The following is a 20,990-nucleotide window of genomic DNA, read 5'->3' as shown; positions in this document are numbered from 1 at the left end:
TGAAGTTGCTTCAATTAAACGTCGACGTCACGAGTTGCCACAAGCATAAATAGTTAATTTAATTGGATGTTATTGGACCAAATATTTAAATTATTAAAACAATTATCTGATGTTTTTTGTACATTAATATTGATATTGCATCAATAAATTTTATCTTAATAACACTGATGCTGTTGATACATCATTCTTCTTCCGTGTGAAAATGTATTTTAATTTTAACTCGAAATTTTATTGAACATTTTCTTTATATCTTATAATTAATGTGTGAAACATCAACATATGTATTTCGGCATCAAAGTTAAACTTTTTTGAAATATCAGTATTAAATTAAATTAATAATTAATTTAACCAAAAAATTTAACACCCATTCCTCATTTATGTAATTTATGCAATTTTATTATTTTTAAATTACAATTTATTGGAAAGACTATATTTTTTAAATAACAATGTTCTTTCTGGTCAGAATGAATATTTGACATGAATTATATCGTATACAGTTCCGCGAGTATGGTCGTAAAAAGATAATATTGTTCAACAGCGGACAAAACGTAACACCAGCTGTCATATTAGGACATTGTTACGATCGCCCTTTTTCCTTTTATGTTCCAATAAGTTGCGTACCGCGCGCGCGCGCTCTCTCTCTCTCTCTACTCTCTCTCTATATACTCTTATAACGCTTTCCGGTCGATAATACGGCAGTTATCATCTACTCGTTTTACGTTCTTCCTCCATAAAGTATCAAATAAATCAGAGATTAAAGACGACTGAAGGTATCGTAATATCAACTCACGTTCTTTGATTCTTCCGCGAATATACACTTGGAAATTGTCGTAGATAATACTTTTTTGAAGTCAAAGAAACTGTTTGGACACATTTTTCTCCACTCCCTGAAAAATTAATTTCATGGTTTAGAATTAATTTTTCCCATTTTGACCTACGTTTTATTATGGTTTAACCCTTAAATTCGCAATTTTTCGTAGCGCATTCCGAGTACTTTTTAAATAAATAATAATCTTTTGGGTTTTCCCATTCAGAAGGGAAAAAAGGGCAAGAGAAGGCTCTTTACTGATGTGCAAAGTCGTGCGTTTTCAGTTCGCATTTCATAAGGGAAAGTAAGATACACGGTGCATCGAAAAGTTGCTTTGCATATATGCAAAGTTACGCATTAAAGGGTTAAGATGTTAAGAACTTTTTCTCGGAAAGGATTTGGTTTATTAAATTTTGGTGATGAATACAGTCACACACACATACACATCAATCATCAGTTATGAATCAAAAATACTATGAAGAATAGCATCATGAGAAACACCCAGGACAAAAAACAGGCATGCATATAATTTGTCGTTTATTAATGACCAAAATAAGGGCCACTTTCTGTCGCAGGAGGAGTACAACGGCTCGAAGCTGTACCCGATGTTCCCGCGTTACACAATACTGAAGGACATGATAAAGGATATAATGCACAACCCGGACTATATGGAAGTCTGTCACGAGGTGGACCAAGCATAGCGGCCCGACCCCCTCCACCGTTCGCCACGTATGACCCTGTGAATTCTTCGAGGTCGCCGCGTGGTCGTCGGTGAAGGGGGTGAACCACAGAACGCTTCAGCTTTGACTGATGATATAGTTTTTCGACAGAGCAATTCCTGTGATTTTATGTTCTATCCTAATACCTAATATATCCGCGAATTCCCATTTCCTCACCCTTGACGAGTCGCTCGCCAAAAACAACGTCATCTTTGTTCGTTCGAATCTTGGGGCAAATCTTGCACCAATCATAGACAGTTTCTCGCAGGTAAGTTAGACCCGTTTCTCCTCGCGCGTGTTTTGTAAAGTTTTGGCAAGAGGTAGGAGAGATGATAAGGGGTTGAATATCACGCTGAAGTACGTCATCGAACGTCGTGCCGGTAGCAACGAGCAGCTCGACGTGCTATAATAGCGCCGCAAATCATGAAGATGGAATAGTCGTGGAGTCAAGGTAGGTCACGAGGTTGTTCTCGTATATCCGTGAGAATGCTGCTACTTGCTGTTCAATCATCGCGGAAAAGAAACAAATCGACAGAAAATCAGCTTTATTCGATGCTTAAAGGTAGAAATTATTTCACTGAGAATGAAAAAAGCTCGTTATATAGTTAGGTGATTTTAATACAATTCATGATTAAATTCGAGATAAATATTATAAAGAAGATGATATCGCGCTGAATTTTCGTAATTCCGAAGCAATTAATAAAGTTCGCGAATGAAATATAATAATGATGTGATTCTAGAGAACTTTATATTAAAATTCAATATTTAAAAAAATCTCATTTGTCACTTTGTGAAAGAAGAGACTCGAGTCCTTCCAAGCAAATAAGTCCAAGTAGCAGGATTCGCGAGAATCCCAGCGTAGAGGCCAAGAGATTGTTTTATAATTTCTGATTTTGGATCGGAATAGTCGCTCGCACGTCACAAATAAAAGAGACTAGATGCGCTGTATAGTGAGTGTCGTATGCATGTGATGTACCGTAATGAATTAGGAACAATTTGCAAGGATCCACGGGGTGTCGAGTAAATTCGTATAAGAACGTGTGCGTGTGTTTGTACATAGCTGTAACTCGTGTGCGTGAATTTAGCGTGAAATTGTGAGAGTGGTGTCAATGTGGAGCACGTTATTACCTGCTTCCTGCTGTGTAGGACTCTCGTAATAAAGGACGTCGTCGGTCTCGCGCGACCGAATATTCGCTTTACCTACGAAGAGGACAAAGATTAAACGACTCGAGACGCTCGAGCAACATTCTGCGAGAAGAAGATGTATTTATAACGAAAAATATTAATGATTCAACACTTGAAACTAAGATTTACAATACGGTTAATTTTGAATATGAAGATTTTATTGGAATATTTGGATGTATATATTGCGTGCATATATATTTAGTATGTAAAATTTGGAATATTTGAATCCTCGCTTTTTATCTGCGAACAAAGACAGAGATTAGGCGGTTTGAAAAGCGTTCGAGAAATACTGAAAATAATACACGTTTATGAATAAGAAATATTGATTAATGATTTAACGCTTAAAATTTACAAGGCCAATTTTAAATGCGGAAATTTGTATGGATATTATTTGAGTCACATATTTGGTATATAATATTGGAATATTTTAAATTTAAATCTATGTATCTTTAAACAACATTTTATAAGACATGAATGCATGTCTTGAAATTAAAATAATAAATTCAAAATGTATGAATTAAAATATAGATCCAGATTTAAAGTGGAACTAGCACACACAACACACACACACACACACACACACACACACACACACACACACACACACACACACACACACACACACACACACGTACATACACATACACACGAGTTTTTATTTCAGCACTGAATATTTGGGGGTGAATCATAAATTCATAGATAAAATGTGATGTAATATGAACTTTTTTGTCCTCACATTTCAGCTTAAATGAAGCGATATTTGTTCAAACCGATTTCAATTAAAAATCAATCTTTTTACGATATAATTTACATTTTTATCAATCACTTTTTTTACGTAACCAAAAATATGCACGTAGTGTTGAATATTAATCGGCTATTCTGTCGTATGTACAAAGCATAAATATTAATGGTCTCCTGTTTAAAATACACGCAACGCCTTCATTACGTACCGCGAAATAAGCTAAGATTTGTGTCATATGGATCAACTAATGTTTCTTTCATGCAGGAACAGAACGGCAAGAATGTCACGTGCATACATTTTTATTTTTAATGCAGCGCGAGGTTTTCCAGGGCATGGATATATTCATACATATAGATAGGATAGAATCGCATTAAATTTACCGTACATTTAGCGTTAAACGCAGTTTTCGAGTATTTGTATCAAGCGCGATTTTCCAACGCTAGATAGATCTTATTGGACAGAAAGGAAATTGGTTGATAATTAAATATCATTGGGGTTCACATAAAATTCATCATAAAACAATTGCATTTATAGCTAAATATGTAATAAGATTCCGTATGCTTGACGATAATAATATAATCGTAAGTAACATTCTCCGTACACATTATATTAAATAATGTAAGATGCTCGGAAGATGAGCATTAATTAAATATTAATTTGGCATAACGAACATATCATCGACATCATGTTTATCATACACACTCCGATGAAAAAGTCCTCGAAGAATTATGCGAGAAGTGCTTAATAATAAAAGAAAAAATATTAACGAAAATATTCTATTTCTATTATCTCGTGAGAAATTTAAAAACATTTTAAAATTAAACTTAAAGATTTTCTTAAGAAAAGCAATTACGACTTACTCGTCAAAAAATCGCAAAATGAAAATAAATCAAAACAGGCTCGAATCAGAACACGATTGCCCGAGCGAAAATAATTCGTAATTTTGAAATTATTAAATGACTCGCTTTGAATAATTCGTGTGAGAGGATAAAAGTCTGTTGATCGTCGGTATTGTATTAAAAATTGACGTTTTCGCAAATCTCTTTCCCGACGGACTTTCGCTCAGAGTATTTGCATCTGCAGTGTGCATATGAATATGCATATCGTGCTGTTTGATATTGATAAACACAGGGGGATATCATCGGATCGGTTGTCCGACATATAAAATGTGCCATGTTCTCCAAGTGCTATACCTCATGTAAGTATTTACGTAAACGACGACAGAACCCTGTATAAAACGCACGTGTTACACGGTCGCGCGTAACGCAAAATGCAACCTGCACGTAATGCAGTTGCACCCACGTGAATTAGCGCCAGCAATTAATTCGAGATGCAATCGTAATAAGAGGGTCTTCTAGGATTTTGTTGTTCTTGTATCGTTAAGGTCTATAAGCGTGTAACGATGTATACTGTATACTAAAGTACATATAAAAGAAGAAATGGCTGACAGCCCGAAATCAAAATGCAAAATATAATGCGCGGCAGACATTGGGACGACATGGAGGCTCCTCGATCGTGCTTGCGGGCCCTTTCCAATGTCCGCCGGTGGTTAGTGCTCCCCCTCCCCTCGACACTGTATCCCCCTTCTAAACCGTTCTAGCACTGTGTAATCAAAACGAAGTGTAATTCATCAAAATGTCTAATCAAATCTAACTAGTATCCTCGAACAACATTCACGAAGCTGGATACAGGCGAGAAGCGTGCAATATGTTTCGAAATATCAAAACAATGCTTTCTATCTGCTAATTTTTAATTAAATGTGCAAATCAAAATTTTTACTAAAAGGAAATATTTTTAAGTGGTATCTCCTCTTTTAAAAATAGCATCGATCACACGGAAGTCAATACTCCAATGTTTTGGCTTCGTTTTGATAGGTCTCGTGATGGATGGATATAATAACTTTTCTATCGTCACACTCCTGATGTAACAACAATAACATCAGATTATTGAGCGACAGTAATCAATGACATTATACAGTACATTATGCAGTATATTGTTGCCTGAACGTTATAGTTTGGACGTTATAGTTTGAATTTTAATATCCGTTACCATCTAGCAACGATGTTGTTGGAAAAAGATCAAAGAATTCATCAAAATTCATGCAATTGACTTAACAAAAAATCGCTAGCAATAATATGTCTGCATCCAGCACGTTCATAACATTTTTTTTTCGCGTTGAACATTTAGACTCTAGAGCTTTCGACGTACGTATTTAACTTCTATTATATATTGTGTATATAAAAAGAACATTAAGACACGTTGATACAAAAGATATTCTCATATAAGTTTTCATGTCATTATAATTTAATGGATTTTTAAAACAAAAGTGCAGTTTATTAATTCTCAATTTTATTATTATTTTCTAATGTCTTGGAATAGCAAATTTGTATTCTAAACGGTTTATTTTTTGGAAAATCTATACGGTTTTCGAAAAAAAATTTGCAGGGTATTTCCACGGTAAAAGAAGTTTAAAGAAGTGTTTTTTTTTTTAAATACAGAAATGGAAACTCTTTATGCATCTTTGCAAGCAAAAATATTTTTGATTAACTGATTTTGTAGAAATTTTCAGAAAAATTTTCAAAATTAGCATCACTTTAAGGACAAAGCTTTCACATTCCGTCGGGATATATTTTCCGGCACTTTGAAAACTCTAAATATTCACATGCCATATGGAAATCTTTATATCTATATATCCGTTTTACGATGCAAATTGTGTAAAGATATTTGTAGTCTTGTATATCCAATCCGTGAATAATATATGTGACCAAAATAATTAATCTATAAATCTATGGATTGATCCATATATGATAATGTAAATGAATATCAATTGAAGAGTCTGAAATCTGTCTCTCTTTCTCTCTCTCTCTCTACAAACGTTTAAATACTAACAAATTACCTGTATTATTCATATCGACGAATGATTTTTTGGAGAGTAAAAAAGTAAAAAAAATATAAAAATTTTTACAATAAGAGTATTGTGATATTTTTTTATTACAATCTTTTATCTTATATAACTTAGTTTTATTATATTTTTGTTTATTATAAGTAAGATTTGTTATAACTGTGAGCTTCTCTAAATTGGATTTTATACGTCAGATAATATAATTATAGATATATGTGTGAAAATAATTTACTAATGATGACTGAGATTGTGAGTTTTATATTTTATTTGTGACTCACACAGCTTGTCTGGAGCAAAATAGTCGATCCGCATAGACTCTTTCAATCTTAAGATCTTCAATTTTTCCTTTATCACTAATTAAACTGGTTGTTATACTTCTTCAAGCTCGCTTTCATTGTACGATTTTCCATATACGGTGTGTTGTTAATGTCAGTCATAATTAAATCAAGATTATCAAAAATCGATAAAAATGAAGAATTTTGGACTGACCTCATATTTTTCGCGTGCGAGAGTCGAAGGTTGATTTTTATTATAGAAACATTTATCGTGAATTAGAAAAATTGTGCATTTAAGGCGAATAAATGCAAATCGATTATATACGTATGAAAATCGTGCGATGCAAAGAAGGCTTTTACAATATGACTGTAACGAGAATTACATTGTGACTCGTGATTATCACCGGGCGATTGACTCGCTCCGGGCGGCGCAGCTGATATTTTTTATGCAACCGGGAACTTTCTTAGACCAATTACTGTAAAACGTATAAGATGAACATATACATATAAGATATAGCGTACCGCTAAAAAACCGTATATGTAGCGACGGAATAAAGCTACTCGATATGCAATGTCTCTGAATTGAAAAATAATAGCAAGTGTGCTCGCCTTTTCGATGAAACTAGGAGAGTGCCAAATAGATTTTGAAAGTTTATACGTGAGCGCGCGCGAATGCAATTGCTTGTGGGTACGTGTGCGCGTGTATGTTTTCTGTCAAATTTTTATAGTGTACTGGCTGTAACTCCGAGAGCCGTGCTCTCGCTCGCTGAACTGATCGTTATCCAACTATTACTTCTCGATCCATTTATAACGTTAAACAATTCTCATTGCGTTTATTTATTTTTATAACAAATATTTTATTAATATTTTTACTATCAAAACTCTTTCAATCGTAAGGTTTCATGATGTTAAATTTTTTTTATAATTGAAATTATGTCGCGCATATATATATTTCTTCATATCAAATATAATGATTATTGTATGTAAATCTGTGTAATGCTAGAAGAAATTTGATGGAAGTTTGAGGTATAGTAAAAGTTAAAGATTATTTCAGCGAAAATAGCCATTTATACATCGTCTAAAAAAAAATAAAATATATAAATAATGAACGTATACAAATGACAGATATGAGAGATCTACCGAATGTGTTTTAAAGAGAGTGTATATGGTAGATTTACATAATTGTATTAGTATTATAATAAGCTATCTGATTGTTAACGGTTCTTCGATCTTTCTTAATTAATTTGCCCTTATATTTTATAAAAACGTTTTAAATACAAAAGTTTCATCAATTTTTATACGAGCTGTTTATTTCTCTTTATTTTACAGCATTACAAATTAAATATGTGTAGATAATAATAAACAAATCTTAATTACCATCCTTTGACGTAAAATTTCAATTTAAATGTCAAAACTGAGAATACATTATGCATTAATTAATTTTAAAGTTGGTAAAATAAAACAATATCCAATAATATGTCAATTTGATGATGAAATAAAATGACCATAGCGGGAGATTGAAGGACCATTAACGACTAAATATACATGGATAAGTGTACAATAATGTTAATCGCGAGGAACCCGTTGGATTTCCGTTGTGAGGAAACTCGAATTTCTCTCGATCTCGTCGTCGCTCCTAATTAAGTGTGTTTGCAAATTCACAGATGATATTCTCGACCAATCTATTTGTCTATAATCATCCCATTATCATTATCTATCTGTGTAATGGTGCCCGCTCTTTTGCGCGAAAAGCATGATTACATAAAAAAAAAAGATCTAACGTTTTAAAATCTGCTCTCTTCTACACGTCGAACTCATATATGTATGTATATATACATGTATGTATGTGTAGGTATATATATATATATATATATATATATATATATATATATATTATGTACATATACATAGATATATGTGCTATATCCGCTTTCTAATACTAAGCGCTTTGATTGCATATTGATAAGAGTGCAATATATATATATAGATGTAACATTTTTACGAAGAAATATATTTTGGCAAACTTTTCGTGAATGGAATCAACCCTGAGGGGAGAACGGCATCGCTTAGTTCTTTGTGACGAAATACGGAACCTTATGCAAAGTGTCTCGCTCGGAATAAGGGGACTTTACGAACTATCGACAGGGGAATATATTTTGTGGAGAATTAAATTATTGAATATCAAATTTAAATTATTCTCAATATACACACTAATCGAAATCTAATCTTTCAGCTTGATTATCCATTTTTTTATTAGACTCCCTTTAAAACCGATTCTATCGGGTTTAGTTAACTTCTATATTTTTCAGTACGCTGGTTTTTAGCAAGATTGCAGATAAGAACGAAACAATTCGAGGAATCTGTTACTGATGGCGGGACATTCTGCATAAAATTTACAGATTTAAACAGTCACTCTGCGTAAATACATCTCATCATTCGTTTCAGTCAGCGAAGTGAAGCGACCCCGTTTACTTAGAGTCTCGGTGTATAGTGCCCAGTATATATAGAAGTATCGTTAGTTCAGCTAGCTTTTGCGTACTTTGTAAAATGTGCGCTGTAATAAATATCGTCGGCATATCGTAAGCGTGCAATTCAACGAAGCACGTCGACGGAATAACGCGAGAGCTGTTCAATGTTCGTGAGTCTTGGACTAGCATTAAAGCAAGAAAGATATTCATTCTTCCACGTACAGAAGATGCTTGAAAATTGAAAAAGTTTCTTCTATGACTGCATTTATCTTTCTTGGAACTATATTGATAATGGAAATTAGTGCACAATAATATAATTTTTTTCTGTAATTCTTATCTATAATTATAATCAAAATTATAAAAACAATTAGCATAATTTTATTAACAATTATAATTAATATTGCGAGCCAGTCAAGCACGCGCAGCATATAACTTTTCTATTGTTTATATAAAGATTGTGTGCAATGAAATAACAATATATAATACATGTTATTGATCTACGTTATTTTAAAATCATCTGAAAAAATTAATTGCTATCTAAGATTGCAAAGTTTCAAAAACAATTATTGACGTTGAGATTCCGTGTGATTTATTACACGCGCACGTTTCCGAATTGACTTGATCTTTAATGAATTATATAGAGTAATCGTTGTTATATATACACGTACACGCTTTTCCTACTTCGATTGTTGATATCATTAATTGGTCGTAGCATATATAGTCATATGTGCAAGAGAACTAACACTGTTGCGAATACGTTCCGTTACGATTGGAAATCGCGAGGACCGCATCTAACTCTTCATTTCTTTAGATTAGAGATTAGAGGAGTTGATATACAAAATTATATAAAAGATCTAGTTTTTCTTCAAGAATACGGAAAAATGTACTTTTTATCTTCTATTTATTGTTTAAAGCAAGCTGTTTGTTATACATTCATTTCAGAGCCTTTATACTCTCCGTGACAAATCGCTTGGACATTTCTCTCTCTTTTTTTTCTTTTACGAGTTTTAGGAGCTAATCAATCTTGGAAGATGAGCTTTTTCACGAACGCAGCTCAAGTCTCTGTCCATTGACGGTGCTGTCCTCGCGATTGGACGACCGTAACGACAGCTTATGTCTGAACAAATTCAATAGCAAAACAATTAGACTTAGAAACCATGCTAGATTAGATAGCAAGAACGTAACAAAGCGCTAGATATTCATAGAACGTTACGCTATAGCGATTTCACCGATCCGCCCTCCTATTTATCACACCTGTGAGTTTTCCCAACGGAGGGGTATAGTGAATATAGCTGATATTGTATGTTTACATAGGCTAGTTACATCAACTATATTAGATCCTAGTCAACCGATCAGTTTGACGGAAGTGTATGCCGCAATAATAATAACGCTCTGATTTCGTTCGATGTGTCTTTGTTATCGCGAAAGAGGCATTACTTGTTTATTGGCTGTTAAGCTTTGTTAATAAAATATTACAAAATTTTACATTGAACACACCGACGTGTTATTTTGACCGCACTTTCTTCACTATTCCCTTAAAAAAAATTATCTTAATAAACTAATTTAAAAAAAAAACAAGAATTTATCTGAATAAATTTTCATTCATTTTATAGTTATTGATTTGCTATATATTTTACATTAAAAACAGATACTTATATTTAAAAATAAAGTATTTATTGCGTTGTTTATGAATCAGAATGGTTGTCAAAGATTTTTATTTTTTATTAGTTTCAGTTTTATATCTCCTAGAATTTATTTTGCTCCTCGTTTTTAATATTTCAATTAAAAACTCGGATAAGAGAATATGAAAAATGATGTCAATCGAGTTATAATTTTGTCAATCTTTTAGCGTTTTTTAAATGTCGATAAGACAGGTACTGTCATGAGCGACGGTGCATCAGCTGTGCCGATAAAGTCGCGATCTTCCGCCAGTCGGCAGCACCATCGGGAGCCTCTCGTGCTTGTAACAAGTAAGATGGCCTCCACCGACTGCAGTTTATCAAGTGAAAATCCCGCCAAGAAGGAGGATGAATTTAACGAATTTTACACGGAGGTACGCGACTTTCCGTTAATCTCAGCGTCTCTTTATGTACGGTGCCGCCGGCGAAACGATACCCAATCCCCTCGCTCTTGAACAGCGACGTAAACAAAGCTCGGAACAGTAACCACGACAAGTATCACTTTATGCTGGAAATAAAATAACAACAGACGTCTCGTAATGTCTATTTGTGTTTTAACCGTCCTTTATCATCGTACGTAGCCGAATCTTGCGAGCAAGATTAACACCGTGAACATTAGAACTCGCCTAACCTGCACGGACATGTTTGTGTGTGTGTCGAGAGGTTTCCTTTTATTTCTATATAATTGTTCTATTTCTGTATAATTACACTTTATAGAATTACTATCGGAATTATCATTACGATAAACGTGTATTTTATTTAACAAGGCTTTCTCTAACGAAAGTTATTATTGTCCAATTCGAGCGTAATTGTATTCTTTATTCTCCCCATCTCGGTTTGTGGAAGATAAACACGACACTCCTGATAACAGCCTTGTCGTAATAGCATTCATTTGCAAAATTGTTTACCTCGGCATAATTGCATTTTTCTTGCATTCTTCTACCATGACATTCATACTTGCTTATATAGCACATACTTTATATATTGGATATTCTAAAAATAAGTTTTTATTATTATACAATTTAAAGAAGACGGACAGAATATATATATGATAAAGTTTCATGTAGTAAAAGTTTGTTACGTTTTATTGTCAAAAAATTCAATAATATTGGATTAATTATATTTAATTTGTTTATACATTGTTACATCTTTTTATGCCTTGATTTATTAATAATATAGTTAATTATATACACTTGTTATATAATCATTTTTTCATATCATTATTCAAAAAGCAATTGTACTTTTCTATAGGTTAAAGAAATTGAAAAGAGAGATTCTGTGCTGACCCCCAAGCAACAAATTGACAGACTACTGCGACCTGGGTCATCCTACTTTAATTTGAATCCATTTGAAGTTTTACAAATTGATCCGAGCACAGCGATAGAGGAAATAAAAAAGAAATACCGTCGTGTACGTATCTATCTATATTTTTCTCCGAATAAGAGGTATTATAATTTAATTCTGATTGTATTGTAATTTAATTTCTGATTTGTTGATTCTCTAAAATTGTAGATGTCAATTTTGGTGCATCCAGACAAAAATCAAGATGACGCTGAAAGAGCACAGCAAGCCTTTGAAAGTAAATATAACCAACTCAGTTCATGTAACAGATTCAGTTCAAGAAAATATATGCGCTTATAATTGATAAATATGTAAATCTGTAAAAAAAATATATCTTATTAATTGCAGTTGTTAATAAGGCGTGGAAAACTTTGGAAAACGAGGAAACTAGATCAAAATGTATGGACGTTATTGAGGAGGCAAAAGCCCGAACTGATCACATGGTAAGTATAGTAGTTTTGTCCTTTGCAACAAAGCGCATTGCGTTCCAGTCAATTTTTATACGATATGTAATATTGAAATTTAAAGATTGCAGAAAAAAAGAAAAAGCAGAAGAAAGAAGGAAGATCTGAGAACTCGGGTCCGACACTTTTGGAGGAAGAAACTGAGGAAGGCTACAGACACGCAGTCTGGGTTATGACGATGAAACTGTTCGCCGATATGGAGCGAAGAAGGTCAGTTCACATCTTTATTTTAAACAGTAAACTATAGTTATTAGAAAGAGAAATTAGTAAACTAAGGTAAATGTACCAATGCCTGGACACGTACCTATGTCTGACATTTTTATTATTTGAGTCTTTAAATAAGTTATAACGCGAATTAAAATCAAAGAATCAAAAATAAAAATATTTTTCTTGTATTATACTTAAGATTTTAATTCGCGTTATACTTATTTAAAAACTAAAATGATAAATAATTAGTCTAGCTCGCATAATATAAACTATTTCATAAAGGGGTAGCGAACAAAAATGATAAAGATGTCCAGACATAGGTCTTAAGTGTCCCGGCACTGGTTCATTTACCTTAAACGCTCTACCCCTCTGAGCGTTTAAATACATTTGAAATCTGAAATCGTTCCTTTTTCGTTTACAGACGAGAACTAGCCACGAGAGATGCAGAACAACGTAAGAGAAAACGCGAAGAGGAATTATCTGCGGAAGCCCAGGCAGCAATGGAACGCGAATGGCAACGAAACTTCGAAGAGTCCAGACAATCGCGCGTCGACAGCTGGAAGGCGTTTCAATCCGGCACAAGCGCCACAAAGCAGAAGAAGGCAAAGAAATTAAAAGCCTTCAGGCCGCCGAAAACGAAGGCGGAGTCACGATAATCATAAACCCTCGTTTTTCTCTAATTCCGATATGCGGATTCTGATTTTAGTCGACGCAATGTTTTATCTTATAAAGATTTTCTCGCAGCGTGTTAAGATAGGTTAAGAGATCTAATATCGCGCGATGTTGATCCAACGATAAACGTGCCGGATCACTCTTGAAATTGAAAGACAAGAGGATGTTGTAAATCTTTGGTCCTTTTGACTCCAAGCCATCCAGTTACAAGATAAAAATTTGTCGGTTTTGACATTCGTTGTTGGATTTAAATGTCTAGATTAGAGTTTCTATGAAAGATTCTCGCATTAATAGTCTTTCATCAACTTTCTATCAGAATAATAGTGACTATTAAGTTCTTGACGAGCTTTCGAAAGCATCTTTTTATTTCACCGAGATAAAAAGATTATTATTGAAGATTATTGAATCATTTCTATTTATCATCAATTCCAACTTGACATTGCTCACTAATACAGCGTTCAGAGTAAACGAATTCTGGGGGAGTGTGGTAAAATCCAATGCAAGTCCATTTTCTTGCTTAGATTAATCGTGATTCAAAGTTAGAATAAAGATGTTAAAGGCACACACCGATAGCAAGTGTTACCGTGAGCAAAGTCTTAAGAACAAATTTGCGCGTTACTACAAAAGGGAAAAATATATGAAAAAAAATTGTGGAGCAATAGCAAAGTTATTGGGTGAATGTAGAATAATGAATGCATTTCTTTATGTACGTGGCTGAATGCAGTTTTGTGTGTGCGTGTTATGCAAAATCGTGGCGTTCATTTTGAAAGTGACGGGAAAAAATCGTACGGTAAAAATCTTTATTAAAACAAGTAGAATTTCCAATCTAATTTAAATATTGTACTTTTTAGTTTAAATATTCTGTACTAATAAGCTGATTTTACCTAGCCCATTTAGACTTATTTTTATTTCGTTTAAATTATATCCTCACATTATTTTCAAAACGAACGACTCGATTGCGATAGTCTCTTATGTGTAAATCCTGTCTCTTCGCGGAGTCTGACAATTATGGAGTTTTTCGCGAATTCCGCGATTATGCGACTATGTATAGAAAAGAAAAAGGAGAACGAAAAAGGTAGATATCTCTGGAGCATTGTACATTCGCCAATATCCTGATGTCATTGCGCAACAATTGTCAATTTTATAATCTACATGTGTCTCGTACATTTACTATTAAACGTACGATTGTCCATCATAGGGAAAGTACACAGTTGGATATATATTTATCGTACTATGACGCGAATTCATACATACAGAATCGGGATACTACTATGATACCATTTTTCTGTAAAAATGCCAAATTCGTGCAAATTAACTTTCGAATATTTTAACAACCTAGTCCTGGTCTACAATAAGTGCTTCAAGCCCTAAGCCGTAAGAAATTGATCAATCACAGTAGAATGTGAGGAGAATACTCGACTGTGATTGGTCAATTTCTTACGGCTTAGAGCTTAAATACCCTTAAAGCAAGGTTTGTAGACCAGCATTAGAAATTTATATAATAAAAGACCATACAGACCTAACACTCACAACAAAAGTTATATGTTGCATATGATACGTGCAGAATATTCGACAAAGTCTTGGAGTGAATTTGTGATTTAACAATTCGAGTCTTGAATCGTCAAAATCTTTGGTACCCCAAGAAAGATTCTTAAAGTATCATGAGATTATAACGAAATGCTCGTGCCATAAAAGATCGATTCGCTGCGCATTGTTGCCTTCGATTTTGCACCGAATGAGATTCTCGGCTTTTCGGGATGCCCAATTGAATCCTAAATTCCACTATTCATGGTACGATATCGCGATGGCTCTTTTATAACTTCGCGAACACCTCGGTATTGCACGAATGGCGTATGATCTCGCGAAGATCCGAGGACGAAAATGGTTCGTTCGATCTTTGGAATCTATTGTGCGATATGAATATATATACGTATAAATTGTTTCTAAAAAGACTGTTCATATTGCACGACGTACCGCAATTTCGGATATAATTGTCTAATAGTGTGTATATATATATCACTACTCAAATACATTAAAAAACCTTCCACCGAATCGTGATTACACCAGCGACGCAAGATGTCCATTTAAAACGTGAATTCTGCGAAGAAAAATGCATACAATCGTTCTTAGTCCTCGCATCTTAGTCCATCGAAATCTTTACAGGAAATACACATATGTATATATATACCTATATATACACACAGGGTATTCTAAATTCCCTGTATTTTCTTTCGCCTGAAGATTCCTCGACCAATTTGGATGCTTCAGAAGATATTTGCAAAATTACTTTACGAAAAGAAATCAAATCGAATCCGCGTATTGGTCAAGAAATCTGTACATTAAAAAAAAAATATATATATATATATATATATATATATATATATATATATATATATATATATATATGGTATATTGTGATATCCCAAAAGTTCTTTCTCCTGTATTTTTCTGAGATTTGTACATGTACCATGTGATTAATTCATTATTGATGAGCGACGCAAATGTTTTCGCCATTCCTTATATTTATCTATTATATCGCGGGTGCAATATAATATGGATTACTTTGGATTATACACACGCATACACATACGTAATATACTAGGAAAGTAATATTATATATATATATATATGTCTTTCACGTAATAGATAATTAATTAAAAGAAATTAAAAGAAAGTGATTTTTGTATGATATATGAAGAAAAATGGACTTTTTTTTCTCGAGATGCGCGAAAGATATATCTCTCATTTAAGTTATTCGCGTCACTCGCGCCGTGACGTCGATAGGATGTAAGATGTAAATGTGTGTGGAATGTGCTGTGGACACATTTACCACCCCAGGAAGCCGCGCCGGTATCGGCGGTATCAACATTCCGAGCCAGTGTGACGCCGTACGTGACGCCCGACAGCACGTATACAATCGGGGATTACCGCCTAATAGTCTCGTTTTCGATGAAAATACAAAAGTTCTTGGGTGAATCTTATTTTATTAGAAGCATCGCGTAATGTGATATAATCGATGGAGGAAGAACATATAAACGAATTGCTCGAGGCTCTTCAGAGGGTGGAAGATGCTCGAGGTTGGGAACTGTTGAGGATCATGTAAGTATTTCGAGAACGAACTCCTCAAAAATTTACAGACACAAAAGAACGATCGAAACATCCAAGAAGAAGAAAAAGCAAATTCACGAAACTTTTCCTATATTTTGCGTTTATCTCGCATTTTTCTCGTTTCGCGAGAGAATTTTTAGAATGTTAGTACTTATACAAAAATCGAGATTTAAGTGACATATAGAACAAACAGCTTTAATAGCTTTCAATTAATGTTTAGAACTTTTTATATGATTTTGAACAAATCGAATAACGGTAAAATCTACTTATATATATGTATATATTACGCACAACTTTATATATTGAAACTGAAAACCAACCATTCGTTTATTATTGATAGTCGATTCTCTGACCTTCGCCGTTGTGTCTCGGCTTTATGATTTGAAAACCTGTAGTATTTTGATGACGAACTATACGCTTTGTAACGTAGTAAGGACGCAGTCATATATTTGGTAATCGTAACTGCTATATCCTGTCATTGAAGAAAATTATTGATGTTCTCATCGTTATTATTATCGTCGTAATTTCTGTCAATTTTTCTTTCCTAACTCCTTCTTTTCTAACACTTAAACATCTATTTTTTACAATAGTTTGATATAAAACATAAATATGAAAAAAGGTAATTATAAAAAGTTTTAATGATATATAAATTATCTGAATTTATTATTTTTTAAAATGCGTTATCTAATTTGACAAAAAATTTCAGGAATAATTCGATGGAAGCAAGTGAATTGAAATATAAAATTACTCATTACTATCAAGATAATACTGTTGTATCAAAACCGAGATTAATTCGTGCATTTATTTTCGAATGCATTTCAAGTGATTGCTTTGACATTCAGCGATGCGTGCATGAATGAAATTTGAGAAGCAATCTTGCAAAACTCACATAGTGCGATAATTCTAATCATCCGATATTTCTAATCATAAAAAATTAATAAATCGATTGAAGCTTATTTGTAAAGCAACACACCTATGATATATGTTTATATTGCTTTACTACTAGTTTTTGTGCATTTTGCTATAATAGATTATTTCACAAAATCTTACATATGTATATATATAGGCATATGATCAATATAAAAAAGGTCATAAAAGCGTTTAAGGCTCGCATGCTAATTTAATTGTACTTATGCAAATTTATTTGCGATAGGGTTGTTAGCGTGCATCAAAACGCATTACCCAAGCACTCAATGCACCCAAGCTGTTCACCATCCTATATTGTATTTCATCTCACGCGATGCGTTTACGTTCTTGCGACAAGTACATACATACGTGCAATTGCAAGTCGAGTGCAACAGGTAGTAAGCCTTCTGCATCCTTTCAAATTTTCGTTGCAGCTTACCTAAGTATGCAAGATACATTTCCATGCAAGATTCGCTAGAAAGAGAAAGAAAGAGGGAGAGAGGGTGAGGGAGGGAAAGGGAGAGAGAGATCGCAGAATCACACAATAGTTCACTGAGTGAGTGATGGAAAGGAAAGGCACAAGAAGAGATTTGAAATGACCTGTGTACTATCACGTGCCCGCCGGTACAGAGCGTGCAATAAGGATTATCTATGAAATAATTCAAATAATAATTAATAAAAAATTATATATAAATAATTTAAAAAATAATTGAGATAACGTATTTAAATAACTGACAGTAATATTATAATATAAAGATAATTTAAATAATTATTGGGATGCCATTGACTTATGAACTATCGTTATACGGCATTCTGCTCTGATTTACTATAGTTAATTTATATTTATTTCGTCTCATTTATGATGAATAGGAATTATAAAGATAATTTCGCGATAGAATGATATTGAAGATATGATCTTGCAGCGTGCTCTTAATAAATGGTCAATAAATATAATATGAAATAGAACAAGGCTGTTCACAGAACAGAGATCGGACTTTCTAGCTGATATTTGATTATATTGAACACAGTTGAATAAGGAATGTTCACTTGGAAAATTACATATGACAGAACCAATAAGTACTTCTTGCAAATAAATCACGCGTGGAGGAAGTTGCGGCAACAACATTGGCTCAATTGGCTGCAAGCACAATAGAAACTCGCGATCGAATTACTTCCTGCGATACTGCTCGCGTTTCTTTCTTCCTTCTCCAGCAAAATTATTCCGCTTCCAGACGATTCAAAGTAAAAAAAAAACGACTCGATGATTTATTGACGTCATATTCATTGCACTGGGCACTGGCTTGCCGTCGATTAGATTATTGATGTATCGGGGAATACTTACAATCGGTCATATTTATGAAAGACACATGTATTTCCAATACTATATTTTTACAACAAATTAACAAATGTAACAAGACATAATGAACTTTTTGATGAAATATATTCATTTCGATTTTTGAAAACAAAAAAGAAAATTTAGAGAAAGATATTTCTTTCAAAAACAAAAACATTTTATCAGACTTTAATAAATAGTAACATTTTTTTTTACTAAAAATCCTTTACACAATGAAAAAAAAGATGAAAATATGAGATTTCGACGAAAATTGAACGAATGACTTCGTTGAGTGTATTATCCTTTTCGTGTTTCTCAACATTATTTTAATTAAATATCTTATTTTAAATCCCTTGGACTTCTCGGGACATCCAGTCCCGTCATACATCACTGATCTCTCACACTATGCAGTATGCTCGCACACATATACACACACACATGTGTACGCACGATCTCTTCCTAATGCCAATGCACACCTTATGGAGCAGGTAAAACGGCGCCACACAAACGCACGTCCTCACACATAAAGCCAAGAATTCCTCATCGGCTAGTGGCAGCAGGAGGAAGAGAACCCGGCGATCGGTTCGATATACACACATACTTAAGACTACGCGCACGACCACAAGAGTCAGATTATCGCTGCAGGTAGAAGTAAAAGAACACGCGGCGCCGTTACCCATACAAATGAAGCGTTAAGCGTTTGTATGCGTGGAGCAGTAACGCTACACGCACACTCGTATACGCGCACACAGAGGCAAAAACACGCCACACCAGTTTACACGTAACATACGCAAATCAAAGAGTCACACTTTCGTATATCCGCCTCGTGTGCGCGAGATAGAAGGAAAAGAATATCTTCGCCGTATCTTGTGTGTGCACACAAACAGGTAGAACGCAAAGAACGTGCCACGCCAGTTTACACATGCGCGCGCGCGTGCACACGCACACATACAATCCAATCAAGAATCGTGTACACCTGTCTTTGCGTGTGCAGAAGCAAAAGAACACGGCATTCACACACACACACATACACACACACACACACACACACACACACACACACACACACACACACACACACACACACACACACACACACACACACACACACACACACACACACACACACACACACACACACACACAGCAAGTGAGGAAAAACGCCGCGTGCGTACATGTGCACAGGTAAGACCGACGACGAGCGGTGCGGCACGACACTCGTCTGGGGCCTCAGTGAGGTGATGTTCACCGCCGTGTGTGCAACTCCTCGTGGTTTCGCTCCTTTCCACCACCACCACCTCCTCCTCCTCCTCCTCCTCCTCCAGGGGGACCAGGTAAACGCACGAGAACGCATATCGGGGCCCGTGGCCGCAGAACGGACCCCCGGATCCCTCTTTCGCTCTCCCATATCGGTAGCCTTGACGGGCGCCAGTCAGCCTGGACACCCAGCATTTAACCCGGCCTGGTCTGGCGAACACACGTGCGTTAACCGCAGAGTGTAGTGAGGAGAATTTGAATTCTCGCGAGTTCGCATTTGAAAAGAGAATTTCCGCCGATCGCCGAAGGAGCGCGGTATCGAGGTGAATTTCTTCGGAGGGTGTTCGAAGAGGAGGAAGAGGAGGAGCGGCACAGGATGTGTGATCGGTGATCATCGGTGTTGTGTGTGTGTGTGTGCCACGGCAACGTGAGTGCCGACGATGTCGACGACGGACGTGGTTCGCATCGTTCAGCAAGGAGCCGCTGCCGACGAGGACCAGGGGTAATTTCTCTCGCTCGACACTTATTTCGGAACGTGAGGCCTCAAAGGCCGCGGTGAAGGGCCTTTTCTCCAGCCCGGAATCGGTGAAATATAGTGCGTCTGGTGGTGAAGGTCGTTGAACGGAGGACTCGTTATAACGAGTGTGTCCAACGTCACTCTTCAATATTGGTCCCTAAATGAAAGAAAGTTTGTGCAAAATGCTACAATTAATTAAAATTAATCCAATTTCTGCGGTGATTCAAGTACTAAAAAAAAATTCAGAAATTATTCTAAATCTTTTAAATCTTAATCTGAGATCTGCAAGACACATAAAGAATATTAGAAGAATTAGATTCTTGGATACATGTGTCGCTAATGGCTATTGGCTAGTCCGGATAATCGACTTTTAATATTTATAGTGTGAAAATTATGATAAAACCATA

The 20,990-nt window shown here is 34.8% G+C and overlaps 3 protein-coding genes across 8 annotated transcripts in view; all 3 read left to right on the top strand.

Moving 5' to 3' along the window:
- The window catches only part of LOC143903760 (uncharacterized), a 94,476-nt gene extending 83,885 nt beyond the window's left edge, over positions 1 to 10,591 (top strand). For both annotated transcript variants that reach the window (XM_077417649.1, XM_077417648.1), the window contains exon 7: positions 1,384 to 10,591. In XM_077417649.1, coding sequence (XP_077273775.1) covers positions 1,384 to 1,509 — 126 coding nt within the window. In that variant the 3' untranslated portion in view covers positions 1,510 to 10,591. The remainder of the gene's footprint in view (positions 1 to 1,383) is intronic.
- Positions 10,592 to 10,966: 375 nt separating this feature from the next.
- On the top strand, positions 10,967 to 15,514 carry LOC143904214 (dnaJ homolog subfamily C member 8). The gene is made up of 6 exons (XM_077418660.1): positions 10,967 to 11,152; positions 12,030 to 12,188; positions 12,291 to 12,357; positions 12,468 to 12,562; positions 12,648 to 12,793; positions 13,212 to 15,514. The coding sequence occupies exons 1-6, from the start codon at positions 10,982 to 10,984 to the stop codon at positions 13,444 to 13,446; spliced, it is 873 nt and encodes a 290-aa protein (XP_077274786.1). The 5' UTR covers positions 10,967 to 10,981; the 3' UTR covers positions 13,447 to 15,514.
- A 152-nt stretch (positions 15,515 to 15,666) lies between these two features.
- The window catches only part of LOC143904211 (uncharacterized), a 50,987-nt gene continuing 45,663 nt past the window's right edge, over positions 15,667 to 20,990 (top strand). For 4 of the 5 annotated variants that reach the window (XM_077418654.1, XM_077418656.1, XM_077418653.1 and 1 more), the window contains exon 1: positions 15,667 to 16,561. In XM_077418654.1, the coding sequence (XP_077274780.1) occupies positions 16,479 to 16,561 (83 nt within the window). In that variant the 5' untranslated portion in view covers positions 15,667 to 16,478. Of the gene's footprint in view, positions 16,562 to 19,054; positions 20,569 to 20,990 lie in introns of those variants that run through there. The other variant, XM_077418655.1, reaches the window with a different exon arrangement.

Source organism: Temnothorax americanus, unplaced genomic scaffold (assembly GCF_048541705.1).
Source record: "Temnothorax americanus isolate GAGA-0224 unplaced genomic scaffold, ASM4854170v1 Scaffold5, whole genome shotgun sequence".
NCBI classification, from domain to species: Eukaryota; Metazoa; Arthropoda; class Insecta; order Hymenoptera; family Formicidae; genus Temnothorax; species Temnothorax americanus.
The sequence above is the reverse complement of the archived record's forward strand: the minus strand, read 5'-3'. Positions and strand labels throughout refer to the sequence as shown.

What these genes read in the sequence shown, in the direction of transcription:
- LOC143904214 (XM_077418660.1), top strand. Translation starts at nt 10,982, where the DNA reads ATGAGCGACGGTGCATCAGCTGTGCCGATAAAGTCGCGATCTTCCGCC. An exon ending in TAAAAAAGAAATACCGTCGT is followed by an intron (nt 12,189 to 12,290) that starts GTACGTATCTAT and finishes CTAAAATTGTAG; the next exon opens with ATGTCAATTTTGGTGCATCC. An exon ending in AGCACAGCAAGCCTTTGAAA is followed by an intron (nt 12,358 to 12,467) that starts GTAAATATAACC and finishes TATTAATTGCAG; the next exon opens with TTGTTAATAAGGCGTGGAAA.